This window comes from Agelaius phoeniceus, chromosome Z (genome assembly GCF_051311805.1).
Source record: "Agelaius phoeniceus isolate bAgePho1 chromosome Z, bAgePho1.hap1, whole genome shotgun sequence".
In the NCBI taxonomy this organism is placed as follows: Eukaryota; Metazoa; Chordata; class Aves; order Passeriformes; family Icteridae; genus Agelaius; species Agelaius phoeniceus.
In genome coordinates, this window is record NC_135303.1 from 17,728,757 (window position 1) to 17,743,988 (window position 15,232).

The 15,232-nt window shown below is 37.6% G+C and overlaps 1 protein-coding gene across 2 annotated transcripts in view; it reads left to right on the forward strand.

Annotated features, from left to right (window-relative positions):
* The window catches only part of EFNA5 (ephrin A5), a 206,918-nt gene extending 194,051 nt beyond the window's left edge, over positions 1-12,867 (forward strand). For both annotated transcript variants that reach the window (XM_077171487.1, XM_077171486.1), the window contains exons 4-6: positions 3,052-3,117; positions 3,513-3,593; positions 8,736-12,867. In XM_077171487.1, the coding sequence (XP_077027602.1) occupies positions 3,052-3,117; positions 3,513-3,593; positions 8,736-8,857 (269 nt within the window). In that variant the 3' untranslated portion in view covers positions 8,858-12,867. The remainder of the gene's footprint in view (positions 1-3,051; positions 3,118-3,512; positions 3,594-8,735) is intronic.
* Positions 12,868-15,232: the final 2,365 nt, after the last annotated feature.

The following is a 15,232-nucleotide window of genomic DNA, read 5'->3' on the forward strand; positions in this document are numbered from 1 at the left end:
GAAAGTGTTACTTCAGACAGGTTCCATTAGCATCAGAGGCTTCTTGCTCTCAGAACTAGCCTGTATTTTATAGCTAATATCACCTTTAAAATGGGCAAATAGAAAAGTCTTGTAGCAAAGCCTTAGGGTCCAACCTGATTTCATTCAGGAAGGAGAAAGAAATTTCTCATTGCACCACCTAGAAAGGACAACTTTTCTTATACTGTAGCTAATTTCAGTGGAATGTAGCAACTGCAGCAACCTGAGAAGAAGCTTTAATAGATCCCAGCTGACAAGGAGCAGTTCTCTTTCTCCTTCCCTGATGCTTTCCAATGGGTGATACATCTGGTCTAAAATCAAAAACTTAAAACATTGGTGTATTTTTTTTTCCTTTAAGATGCAAGGGAGAAAGGAAGAGGAGGGAGGGTGGAAGTAAAAGAAAGGAAGAAAAAAAATTGATTGCAGTCATGCATCTTGGCAAACAGCATTTAATTTCTCCAGAAGGCCAAAGAAGTTGCAATGTATCCCTTCATCACCTTGGTCTTGGTTGTTAAGGAAGATGGAAGTGCTGAAAAATGATACTTGATTTTTTTTGGTAGACATTATTATTCCTTCTGAAGGTGTTAAACACTGATTAAAGAGGAATCTTTCTGAGTTTACAGCAAACATTGAAAATACATAATTTCTTTGGAAAGAAGAAAAGCACTATTTCAAATTTCTTGTTAAGACTGAGCCAGTTTCTGGAATGATGATTTAAGTGCAACTGTTATGGTTGCAATAGGACAGTTCTTCATTATTTACTCTACAGTTGCAAGAGAGTGTAAAGACTGGTGGAAAATATTTCAACAGTGAATGGATTTTAATATTTTTCTTCCCAAGAATATGGCAAATCATTAGCTGTTATTTGCTCCTATGTGGGTGTAAATATTATGTGAACATATGAGGTTCAGTGTACTAAGCATTAATTTTCTGTTTTCCCAGAAAGAATAGATTTTATTTCCAGGTGGGATATTATTAGCTTCTAGCTCTCCTAGCTAGTCAGGTATTCTAGTTAGTCACTGGCTAACAGAGTAGTCTAATAAACAGCAGCTTAAATAAGTGAAACGTGCTTATTTTATGGACATAAGCAAGAGCATGTAAGCATCAAAGCAAAAACTTGCCTTCAAATAAATGTGTGCCAAAATGCACCTCTGAAATAATTTCTGGGTATAAAAAATCTGTCAGTGATAAATTTACTGTAGGCATTCAGTTTTGTCTCATATTGGAAATGTGATTTTCACCTCTATCCTAGTAATTTGGTAATGATTATAGGATTCTTATCTTTTGAGAAATCTACATTTGCCTGTTTAGTCTTAATAAAGTAATTAGCCAGTTGCTTATATTCAATGAGGGCCACTGAAATGACGTAATTTCCTGAAGATAGCCACAGAGTGCAATATTGTGCCCCAAGTAACACACCAGTTACTGCAAACTCAAGAGAGGGAATTTTTCTGACTTGATAAGATGCTATAGTCAAAGGCAGTTGTTAACTCTTAACTGCTTGGCATTGTGGTAGGAGACCATCATTTCTGCATGATTTTTCTTTTGCTAAAAGAGGGGAGCAACTTTCTAGATGCAGAATCACAACATGAACTGCATTAGATTCTTTACTTTGCTCCTTTTTTGTGTTTGTACTGAATTTACTAGTTCTTGGTAAGTTCTAGGTAAAATCGGATGCCTGTCCTGCAAGCACATCATCAAAGACTTAGGGAATTTATTTCAAATTAGTTGAGGAGCCATTCTGTTGTAAGCTTAACATGAAGACAAAGAATTCATATGTCTATGTATAAATTGTTTTAGTTGTTTGTCACACACAAGGACATGAATGAAATAAGGGTAAACAGAGGAAACTAACATCTTGTCAGGCCAATCATCTTTCCCAGTAGTGGCCATTTAATGCAAAATGCAATTCATTCTGCCCTAATACATAGATTTTGAATGCAATGAAAGGTCCTCTGCAGTGCTTTGGGTAATATTTTTAGCAATAGCTCTTGAGATGTTTTCAAGAAAAAAAAGTGAATAGTCTTTCACAAGTGAAGATCTTCTTGCCCAAGTCAAGTTACTTGGTTGTGTATGTTGAATTGTGGGCCAATATCAGAATTGCAGATATTGAAGAAATTTACTGGTGTGTAAATATTGGCAGACAGTGCCCTGGTGGTGAGAGGCAGGCGTATTTCCCTGTTATGTTGTATTTTGGGGCAAGAATGGTTACAGAAAGGAAGTTATCACAATACCACTTTTTTCTGTGAAATAAGCAGGTTCTGCCACTAAATCTTTGTGGGTGACCTTTTGCATTAGGGCTACACATATTTCCATCTTTTTTTTTTTCTTCTAATACAGTAAATATTCTTAAAAATAAATACTTTGTATGGGAAATTATGAGGAAGAGCAGAAAGTAGGAATAAACTGATTTTGTTTTGTTAGCTGTATAGCATGAGGGATCATGTTTTGACTGAAGTGAGATGAGCATTTTCTCAATAAAGACCGATGCATATGGAGACCGAATTTGTTGTAAAATTTAATGGTGTGTATTTCTACTTTGCTGGAAGTACATAGGTAGTTCCATTTTTCCCACTGTCATCTTTGGTGTAATTTTGTTTTTTCATCCCTTTTTGGGTTGTTGAAGTCTATGGCCTAAAATTTCAAGGTTAGCTTTTCTCTGAGTATTCTGTATTCTGAAGTATTTTTTCAGTGTGGACACATGCATTATTAGCAAAAACCATATTGCACAAGTGTTCAAGAAGAATGTGTGGAAAGGTGAGAGGAGGTAATGTAACATTGAAAGTAGCATGTGCTTCACTTCTTCCATGTAAAATAATAAAGAAATTAATTTGAATACAATCTTCAGTTATTATATCCTTTTTGATAATCAAGCTACTTTGTGCACTTGAAGTCCTTATGTTCAGGGATTGAAGTGTGGCCAGTCCTTCAGATGAAGGAAAGAGAAAGAATATTTTATTTCAGCACAAAAGATATTTTGGATTTTCAGTCTCTTGCTCTTCCACTTATTTTTCCTTTTTCTTCATTTTACAGCTTCTGCGATCCCAGATAATGGAAGGAGATCCTGCCTAAAGCTTAAGGTGTTTGTGCGACCAGCAAGTAAGTTCTTCAGATTAAGATTTTGAGGGTGGCTTTCTAGCACCTGCTTTACTGTGTGGTCTAGTAAACAATAATTTTATTTTTTTTACGGTTAAATTTTGTATCTTTTCTCTACATGCAGAAATGTTTGCATTATGATTTTCATTGTATTTTCTTATCTTTTTTCATAAAGCCTTGTTTGAATTATTTGGCAGTTGCTAACTTGTTGTTTCCTGAACTTTGTACAAATGGAAGACCTACACTGGCATTTGGACAAGTGCCACAGACTTTAAAATATGAATAAGCCTAATTATGTACAGTAAATAGAGAGAAAAAAAAGAGAGGAAAAAAGGAAAGTGGGAAATGTAAGGGTGTTTGACTAACATATTTGGCTGTTATCTCTATTTTTGTTATAGACAGCTGTATGAAAACTATAGGTGTTCATGATCGTGTTTTCGATGTTAACGACAAAGTAGAAAATTCATTAGAACCAGCAGGTTAGTATGCTTAGAGAATCTCTTTTAACAAATGCGTGTATCCCTCTGATGCTTCAGTACTTTGTTTCCTCTTCTCTCTGCATGCTTTGCATGGTACAGCTACCCCGCTTTTGCACATTTCTAGCAGTGCTAATACAGCTTGTGGCATACTTCCTGTATCCTTGTTTAATTCAGGGAAGTAAAAATGTTGCTTTATTTGGTTTTTTTGGAGTGACATGATTTAGTGAAATTTGGTGTGTGCCAGTGTAAAATTTCTGCCGGTATCCTGGGGCCACTGGCCCATCTAAGCCAAACACTCAGCATATTGGCAACACACTCTATTTACTAATTGGAACCAAAGTTTTAGAAATAAAGTCAATGGGCACACTTCATTTGTTAGGTGGTTTCAAAAGACCTTCAGAAAAACAGGACCACTTCTTGTTGAATGCCAGTGCATGACAAAGGTATGCAACTAACTGAGTTTTTGTTTTAAAAGAAACTAGTCCTTTAAATTTATATATAGTTGTATATGTACTTTGTTAGGCAAAGTATCATTTTACATATGTGCATGTACACACTCACACACACACCAATATTTAGGTAAATATATAAATACAAATTTCTCTCCTGCTTTTATTGAAGCCAACTGAAGTTTTGGGGGCTTTTCTTGCAAAATACTGCCTTAGGAATAAGGATTTTCTTCATCTGCCCAGGACAAAGTTACATTAAGCTCTACATCAATCAAGCTACTGTATCTCCATATGGGAAGTGCATATGTGTTGTTTGTGTGGCTGAAGCTTGTGACAGATAGAAGTGTATATAATTCTAGGGGTATGAACAACCCAGACGACTTAAAAGGAGTTAAAATTAGGTAGGTATGTAGGAAAGTATTTGCAGTAGTGGTAGACATGTTCATATTATGTGCACCTACACCATACTTACATGTTGTATTAAAACTTCAAAATAAACAGTCAAATACACAAATCATATCAGAAAATATTACCTATGTATAATCTATTACATACCCTAAAGAACAGATTACTGAGAATTCTTTCTCTTATGTTATTTGAATCTGAAGCAACATTCTCTTTGCGTATAAGGCAACATATTTTTTCTCTTCTTTATATGCAAATCCTTTAATTAAAATTCATTTGTTATACATAAGTATAATAAGGCTTTTACAATTTAGCTGATTTAAATGATTTACCTATAGATATAGATAGCAATAGAATTTATTATTTTTCTTTTAAATATTTTTCAGATATTTCCTAAAAATTTGGAGTTTGCGAATCAAAGATGTTCTCTAAGAAAATTTAAATGCATGCATAGTGCATTTGCATTGGCTATATTTATACATTTATTAGCAGCATTCTTCTACAGAAGAGACTAGGATGTTCTCTCACTGTTTCTACCTATGAATTGGAAATTCACTGCACTTTTTTACACTTTGTGATTTGGTGAACATGGTCTAATTAATATGCCTGATACTGCTTGCAAAAGAGATCATCTGAGTAATACATGCCTGATTTTGGTAAACTTGATAAATTTTTGTTTCAGCAGTGTTTCTCACTTCCTACTGATTGGCTATAACTAGCTAACATCATCACAAAGTCATTAGAAAGCAGCAGGAAAACCAGGAAAGCAAAATCAAACAAAGAGCATCCTGCAGTCTAAGATGAAATACTGTTTGTGTTACCAGGGGGAAATAATAGCTTTAATGAGAAGGTTTGGTACCACAAAATTCCCACTCCTGCTATCAACACATATTTGTATTATTAATTGGGCCAGTCACCATTAAATAATCAGTCACTCTGAGATGTGCCAACTGCTGTCGCATTTCTCTGTTGTTGGCCTGTTAGGGTTGCTACTGCCTTGGTGGATCCTGTTGCATGTGTTCTGCGTCATGTACTAATTTACATGTCTCTGACGAGCATCTTCTGCTTCTGTGCTCTCCCCTAGCCTGCCACAGTCTTCTTCCACAGTAGACACAAGAAACGGAAGGCAGATAACTGTCATGTTCAGCAGATTATTCACTGTCATCTTTCTTTTAAAAATCACCATTTGTGTGATTTTTGAACCCTTATAATTTCACTGGTTTTGTTCAGAAATTTGTAGGAATCTACAGTGATTGCATTCTCACAAGTGGTGGAAGTAATTGTCTCTATTCCTATTCTTTCCTTTCTCTTTCTCATTAATAATAAAAATGTCCTTAAACAAAAATTGCAGCTGTGCATATCTGAAAGTTACACCTGCAGCATGCGACATAAGGCTGTGTGATCTGAAAAATTCATGGCTGTCAAAATATTTTTTTCTGTATTGATGGTATTCCCAGTGTTTAGTAGTGACCTTCTGGATTTTGCTCAGTAATCTTTTTCTCTTCATCAATTGTCTTCAATGTTTCAAATGAAGCAAACCCTTTTCCCCAAGCCTTAAAGACTGTGCAGTTATGACTCTGCACCTCCAAGGAAAATCATATTTGTAAAGTGATTTTCATAACTCCAGATGAATCGTGTTCTAATATATGAGTGCAGAAACCTTGCAACAGCATTGAGAGAAAGCCAGATGATTTCTCAAAAGGAATCCCTTAATGTTACATGGAAATTAATTCTTCTGTGAAGAAGGGCTTTATAAAAATGGCATCATAGAATGTCTCCATATTTTTCATTTAAGAGAAGTAATCTTTTTAGCTTAGTGTTTTTCATTGAGTTTTTCAGCAGTAGTCAGTGTTCCAGTTGTGGCAGTATCTGATAGTCAGTCAGTGAATGAGGATTTATTACTGCTATATACTAGTTCTGCCCGATTGTGTTTTAGTGCTGACTCACTGATGTAATTAGGCCAAAATTGTTGACATTCAGTGTTGAAAATTCAAACTTATTTGCAATCCTAGAGGTAGAAAGTAGTACACATCATTCTTCTCTGTAGTTTTAGTTCATCAGCAGTGAGTAAATGTTTCTAAATTGGGAAGAGCTAACTTTAAATATATGAAAGGAGGTAGAACTGGCAATGCAGGAGTATTTTTTCCCTGTAACTTCTTAAATATGTTTAGCAGAGAAGCAAGCTTTTGTGAAGTACTCTATTGTCATTGCAGTGTCACCATAGCACAAGGCTGTAACTCAGAAGTGAAATGTGAAACAGCTTTTCGTGTTGATTACTGAAAGTAGCATTTCCAGAAGCCAGCATTCAGTGATATTTTTAGATTCCTTTGGAATAATTCTGGAGGAAAAGACTAGGGCCTCATTTGGGCCCAATATGCCTGGGAGGGTCTCCTTTCCATACATGGTGTGGAGCTTCAACTAAGGCCATTCTAGCCAGACTTTCCCACTGTTGCCACAGAATCACAGAATGGGTGAGGTTGGAAGGGGCCACTGGAGGTCATCTAATCTAACCTCTGTACACAAGCAGGTCCCCTAGAGCACGGTACTAAGGGTTATATCCAGATGGCTTTTGACTATCTCCACTGAGGAAGACTCCACAGCCTCTTTAGACACACTGTTCAATGCATAGTCACCCACACAGTGAAGTTCCTCCTCTTCAGGCGTAATTTTCCATGTATCAGTTTCTGCCCTTTGCCTCTTATGCTATTGTTTGGCACCACCAAGAAGAGATGTCTCTTTCATGAACATATTTACAGCTAATCAGTGTTTGCTTTTCATACTTTTGCCTTGAGCAGCACTGAAACCTGTTGATAAGCCTTATGTGATTATAGCATCAATTAATGCTGGAGAAAGTACATGTGATAAATTGCTAATTCGGTTTACTGTGCTCCTTGCTGTGTAACTGAGCTGGGTCTGAAGAGCCTATTAACCTAAATTATGCTAAGTGCTCTCCTGATTTTGTGCTAGGTGTCAAGGATATGTAAGGGAGGGAGTTTGCCTGTGGCTAAAACCAAGTAACATGAAAGGCTCCATGACAAAGCAGCACGGTGATCCCAGAGTCCTGACTCTTGCTTCCCTTAGTTGCCTCTAGCTGGAACTGCTCAGGTCTCACCCAGTGTGATCCTGGCAGTGCAATTTTTTGAGATGAGAGCTGAGAAGGAACATCATAGACATCTTGACATCTCTTATAAAATAGGGAGCTCATTTCATTAGTAGATGAGATACTATGCTGGAAACTTTGGCGTTCTAAAATAAACTTACAGATACATTTTGACACCACTTCACACTTCCTAAAAAGGTTTGGCTTTTTCTTTTCATTTAGTAATGAAAAACAAGACCTTATTTTTTATGACAAGCCATGATTGATTGTTTTTGAATAGCTAAATTAGATAGTTTTGGATATAGAGGGCTTTGCAGAGAAAAATACCACTGCTATAACAACACCAAACTTGATTTTGACTTTGCCTACCTTTTCTGTTTTATAAGCTCTGGGCTTTTAGGCTGATCCTAAGTTTACAAAAACTAAACAGAGCTTTCTTTATTATGTGTCATATATTTAGTATTTGCTACCTTGTTTTCTTCTGCCACTAATGCATAAGCATGTTTTCCTAACTCAGCTGGTTCTTTTTTCATTAGTTCTAGCAGCATATATGTAAATCTTTATTTTGTGTACAATGAAAGGTTGTGAGATTTTCCAGATTGAGTATATATTCTATAAAATTGGTGACTGTCATATGTTAGCCTTTAAAATTTTATTTCAAGGAAGAAGGAATGATCTTACATCTCCTGCTCACCCCTAGATGCAACACACTTCAGAAGGGGGGGTCTGTGCTTGGGCTTACAGGCTGTCATTTCAAGTTCAGGAGCCAAAATCTGTAACCGAATAAGGGCACTAACTGCAAAATTAATTCTGGGCCTCTGCAACACTTTTGAAAATCAGATGTTTTTATTTAGCTGCCTCCCGACTGATGTTGCTATCTAATAAGACATCCAAAACTAGAACCACAGTGTTTTACTGAAGAGGAATCTTTCATTCCTCAATCTGCTGAAAGCTGACTTACTTTCTACTCCTCTGGTCTTCAATGGGAGTTTTGCCAGTAAGAAATGCAGGACTTGGCCCCAAGTTGGTTACATAATGAGGTATTACACGCTTGTGAAAGTCAATGACAGCACAAGGTTCATTGCCCTATTTCATAAAGGCACTGAAATCTACTTATAGTTGTCGGCTCAGTGAGAGTTTATTAAGGATGCAAAATCTCATTGGAATGTATGCTTTCTGTTTGAACAGATGATACCGTACATGAGTCAGCCGAGCCATCCCGTGGTGAGAACGCAGCACAGACACCAAGGATACCCAGCCGGCTTTTGGCAACTCTATTGTTCCTCCTGGCAATGCTTTTGATATTATAGCACAGTATGCTCCGGCAACCTGTCACAGAAAATACCAGGGTCTTGGAACATCAAAGATCCACCTAACTGCTCATCCCAGGAAAGGGACTTTATTGTTTTTGCAGATGTCAAATTGTTATTTTTCTCTTTTCTTCTCCCTTTTAGCCTGAACTCAGCAAAAATTTGAAGGGGATAACTAGCTTCAGCACCCACCCCTACCTACCCTGTGACTTTCTTAACCCCTCCATATAAATAAAAGGACTCCAAATGAAAATGCCAAACTATAATAGTGACACTAGTGATTCTTATTTTCTTCTGCATTCTCCTTTAAGAAGTCACCTTTGTTAGCTCACTCTGTCATACGTATGTGGACGAGAAAGTGTAGTGGCAGATGCAGTCAGTGAGGGATAAGGAAAGTGAATGAAAACCTGGGAGAGTCTTTCTCTGTGATAAAATATTTATGCCTTCTCGTTCAGCACTGTAAGATGGTCATGCAAGGCATTGTGTCACCATGTCAGGACTGGAGGGGAGATATTAAGAATAGACATAACACCATTTCCTCCAGAAGTTTCTAAATGAACCAGCTTCTGAAAGGGGAAAATGATGTTTCTTATGGGACTCTTGAAACATCTTTGACAGTAACATTTTTGCTCACAAGTAGAAATGCTGTCTTTAGTGAGAGGAAGAAGTTAGTTTTTAGGAATGTTAACACACAGCAGGCAAGGTCAGATTTAGGAAACTTCACTGGGGGTGTGAGTGCCTCTGTTATTTCGTTTTAAGGGGATAATGCACACCGGCTTATTTTATTTTAAAACAAATCACCGTGGTGCTAAAATTTTTTTCTTGAAATGCAGAGGCACTTTTGAGAATAAAGTGACCTTCCCCAGCGCTGACTTAGTAGCTGATAGCCTTGGATGCTGCTCTGGGTGTTAATACATGCTAAAAGAGGACATCAGTGGTCAGAGGAAACATGTTTGGGACACAGGATCTCCAGTGTTCTCTTGATTTGTCTCTCCTGTAAGTTCCTCAATCATGGGAATAAATCACATGTAGAAGAAGCCAGGGCTGTCTAATAGCATTGTTTGGTGGGGGAAAAGTGTGGAATATTAATTCAATGTTGATTTTTTATCTTTTCCCCTTCCAGCACAGTTTGAAGAGTAGAGGAAACGTATTTATCAGCCAGAGTAAACTAGATGGGCTCCCAAAGACTTAACAAAATATTTTTTTAAAAATCCACTAGAATAGAAAATACATTATTTAGATATTCTTTATGCTGAGAGTGAGTATATATGCTTGTCCTATTTAAACATGAGAGAAGCGGTAACCCTTGATGCAATTAGGAAATGGGACTGTCTTGTTTGATGGAATTAGGAGTGACCCTGTTTAAGGAATCTGAGCCTTGGCTAACAAAACTTTAAGAAGTAATTTGCCAGGAAGTGCAAGCCTTGGGGTATTTTTGGCTAGGCTGCCATGAAATTCGTACTGCTAAACATGATCAGTGAAATTTCAGACCCAGACTGAAACAGAGCTTTTCTGACAAAACTGTGGTAATTAAGTTAAAGGTGAAACAAAACATGGGGCATATTCAAGCAAAACAAGATTTTTCTATATTAATTATGAAGAAAATTTCTGCAGTAATAAAATTGACTGATGCCATTAGTGGACACCACTTCATAGACTTTATATTTTTAAATGAAGAAAAGCCTTCCAGAAGTTGAGGCAGGAGAGGGGAAAATAAATTTGGTATATAAAGGGAGGTTTTATGCATGCTGAGCTATGACCTGGGCTTGCCTGATATCATACATGTTCATGAATACAGGACCTATACTTATAGGAGGAATGCAGGAAGTTCGCTCTAGTGTGAAGTGCACAGAATAAAGATACAGTCCAAACAGTGAGGGAAGTCATCATCTCATTACAGGCTGTACGGTACTTTGCTCTCTTTAAGGTGTATATACTTGATACACATACACTAATACTTTTTGTAGGTAGGAATTAAAAAGCTTTGGATGAGGTGAGCTTAATCAGAATGCACCTTATCAAATGGATTATTAACCAGAGTACAGATAATATTGCATGATGTGTAACTATATTAAAGTGATTTACAGTAACTGCAGGCAGTCACACAAGTAGTGCAAACTTGATGTAGAAATGGTGACATTTGTCATCCTTTGTCTCTGAATGATGTTGAAGACATCCATTTACCCACAGCAGAGGACTGTCACTAGCGTTACTCCTGGTGAAACTCACCCCTTCACATGGTCCCAGAGCCTTGCTGCATACGTGAGGGACAACACTAGTGATGATCCCCAGGCTGCCCAGCATTCCAGCCACTGCCAGTTTCATGCTTGATGGCATTAGGCAATCCCAGTCATACTAAGTACATAAATGTTGGTGGGTTTTGTGTTGTGTTGCAAACCTCTGGATGCTTTAAATGCAGATGTTGATGAAAATTAAGGAGCCTGTTGCTCCCTTACTCTTCATCTGCCCCTGCTCAAGTCTGAGGTACTGATTCTCCCCAGCCTTAGTGGGTTACTTACACCCATGACCTGCACTCCTGGCTGCCAAGGACATTGCAATGTGAAGCAGGAAAATAGGGATCAGTCAGTTTAGTGGATACTGTGTATCCTTCAATAGATAAGGTAACATTTCGTGTTAGTTTAGAATATTGTTTTGTACTGTACTTACCTGGATGGCAAAGGAAAGACAAGTAAAACTTAAAGCTATGTTCTTTAAATTCTGTATTATTAGCAACCTCTGTTGTATATAGTGTTTGATAATAAAGTATTAATTTGATTCTTATGTCTTTTGTAAGTGAGAACAATAGACTTTCAGGATATTAAAATCACGTGTTGATTACAAGACAGAGCTTTGAAGCATCAAGTGTGATCATGGCTGAGAACTGAGAGACAAGTGGCCATGACACTGCAGCATACAGGACTCATCTTCGAAAATCGTTCATCTGTTGCAAGACTTCACAATGTCAAGACCTGGAACAACATGACTTTTGATGATCAATGTTTTATCCTCGGTGTTTAAAGGTCTTATGTTGGAGCCCTGTGGTTTCTGTGTTAGTTTTGTTCTTTTGTATCATATTTGTTTCTAAAAAGGCTTTGGGGATATAACAGCTTTTCTGTTATTTTGTTTGTTTCTTTCTTTTTAATTTTTTTTTCCTCCTCTTTTCCTTCTGGATTTGTTCCCATTAATAGTTTTTTCCAGAAGGGATCTTGCCAGTGTCATGTGCGATATATGTATGTACTTGATTTCAAAAGAACTAGAAACAAATTTGGGAAGTACTGAGAGTAGTTGAGTAGATTGTTTCCTTTCCTCTATAATTATGGAAGGAAAATGGTTGTATTGATTCCCGCCCCTAGCCCTCAAAACTGAACTTAATTCATTGCCTTATGAGTGCAATGGTTCAGCCATTTTCAGAGGTTTGGTATTAACTCTTCCCCTCTTTTCATTACACTTGGATTTTGTAATCACCAGTTTTAATGTACAACCCTCCACACTTCTCTTCCCTCTTCCTGCCCTGCCTCCTCTCCCACCCTCCTCCTTTTTTAATTTGGAGCTGTGAATGGGCAGATCTGTTTCTGGTCTGGCATCACTGAGTTTTTCCCATGCATTCGCCCTCGAGCTTCTCAGATGTGAGACAAATCTCCCTACAATAGGCTTGCTGCCATTGTCTGTACAGTTTAATAGATGCTGGCATGTTGGAGGTTACCCATGAGTCTGCGAAATCCGCTTACCATGCTTACTCTTGACACCCCATTGAAGACACTCATTGTGTATGCATCTGGGTATGAAAGTCCAGCTCAGTGTGGTCCTGTGCTTGTACTGCCCTGCTTTGCAGTTTCTTTGCACTTATTCATTGAGTGCTGTTTTTGAAATGCTTACATTATATAAACTTAAAAGAAAATGTTAAAAAAAAACAAAACACCCAAACACCCTGCCCCATAAGATCTGTATTTGTATATACACGTGTCCGTACAATTATACTTAAATAAAATTAAAGATTTTCATCATTTTAATTGGTTCTTTTAGACTACCTTTTTGTTTAATTAACTGTATTTTCATTTTGTGGGCTCTTTTTACCTACCTTACCCAGAATCATAAAATGGTTGGAGTTGGAAGGGACCATCAAAGGTCTTCTAGTCCAATGCCTTTGCAATAAGCAGGGATATGTTCCACTAGATCAGGTTCTGCAGAGCCCCATCCAAACTGACCTTGAATGTTTCTAGGGACAGGACAGGAATTGAGAGGAGTATGAATGGGAATAGGTGAAAAATCCACATTACAGGCACAACAACTGACAACCTAGAGATGTCACTACCAATGCCCTGGCAGATCTCTGCTCTTCACCTTTTTTAATGTGTTTAAAGCTCTTCCAAATACTTAAGAGGGTAAGGAGTTGTATCAGCCAAGTGCTGGTGCATTACATCATCATTTTGCCCTGCTCTGGGCCTTGCAAATAATCTTCCTCCCCTGGGTAACAAGTGGTTGTAAGGTGCAACTCTTACTTCTTGAAGAGTAGAGCCAGCCCCAGAGTTGTGCAAATAGGCGAGGTGCAGTCCCCCTCTTCCCAGGATATCTCTCAGACTGGTAAAGTCTGAGAAGTGGTTTTGAAATATTAGCCATATCTTTCTTTACCAAAAAGGCTCAGAGCAGCCAAGCCTAATAAATGGGAGAATTCATTAGGGGAGCTTATAGAACCAAGGTTTCCTCCTGAAGGGAAGGGGTAGAAAAGTGGAGGCAAAGAACTGGATGACTTTCGCTTCCTTCTTCCTTTCACCCTGCTCCCAAAGGCTAATATAGTAGTGCCTCTCAAAAAGTATAGGACTGCATTGATGTTAACTTGTCTTTAGGTCTGAAATAGTTGTCTTTGGCAGTGTCTGCTCACTACTCCTATGATAGATTGAACCTGAGAATTTAGGTCATAAAAGGTGGGGAGCACATACCAAAACCTGTAGTACGTGCACTGTGCATTCAAAACTGCTGTAATTACACTGTGTTAGCATTAAACTCACAGAAAGCTTTTTATTATATTTAATTAGTTGACAGGGCAACAAATACTAATTATAACTTACTCTAACCTTTTAAAATGAGAAGTGACAGCTTGGTGAGAAGGAAAGCTGTGTGTATGACTATTTGATACAAAGAATTGATGCACCATTTTTTTTCTCTGGAGCTGTGATGTTACTACGAGGTTATAAGTGACACATGTTCAGTATGTTTTAACATAATAACCATGTCCAGAAAATATCCTGCCATCTGACACACTTAATAGCCTTTGCTCAGAAGACACTGCTTTTGCTGAGAATGGTATTTGATTTCATTTTTCTGCATTAGTGTGCACAATGGGCCTTTGTACTCCCTCATCTTCCCTTCTGCAGAATATTTCTGCTCACAGAGTACCTCTGAGGGCATTCTTAGAAATATTCAGGCATGCATCATAGTGCTATAATATGGTTGTGTGCCAAAGTGGTTTTGTTCACTTAGAACAAAACTTTGATTTATACCGGTTAGAGATGTGGTAATCAGCTGGGATGGTTAAATTTTTTACAGGCTTTAATAGCGCAGGAATCAAAAGTACCTCCTTCCTTATAACTCTTATTTTTGTTAGCATTTGCCTTTACTGGGAAGTTTAGTTTAAAGCCTGATTCAACTTTCTATTGCAGGTGTATACATAGGAGCCCAAAACACGACTGAATCTTCACTGTAAATGCTGCAGTGCAGGAAGCTCTTATATGTGGCTATTTGTGTTTTCTTTCAGTACATTTGATTTGCTCCTGCTTATCAAACAACCTGAAATATCACCAATTTGAATTTTTGTTGAAATTTTCCCTAGACCACATAGAAGATTTTAAAGCAATGCCTTTGTTGGATGAAAAAATAAACTCTAAGAAAAATTCAAAAAGAGATACTACAAAAATTTTTGTTCTAAATAGGTTTTCTGTTGGTTCCCTCCCCCCAGATAAATATGTTAGCTGACTAATACTGTCAGTCATATTTCATTTGGAAGAATTCAAACCACAAGATAACTCTTGCAGTCACCAGCACATCTTGAAACACCCATTTTTTCTATGATGGTTCTTCAAGCAAATTCTCATGTCATTTAATTACACAAGGAAGAGTATAAATATGAGAAATTGCAGGGTGGTAAGCTAGATGTGTGCTGGGGGGAAAGAAGAAGAATTTTCTGTTTTCCTAGCACTTTGTGAATGCATACAATGCATTCAAGATCAAGAGTATAGAGTGATTTCTAGACTCCTCTCCACCTTGTAATGTGACTCTGAAGGATGGAGGGTACCTCCTGCTGTAGATACAATCTCAAGTCTCACAGTTCTTGGAAACAAGAACTTATGTTCAAAGCCTGCTCGCCCTAAGTGCTATTTT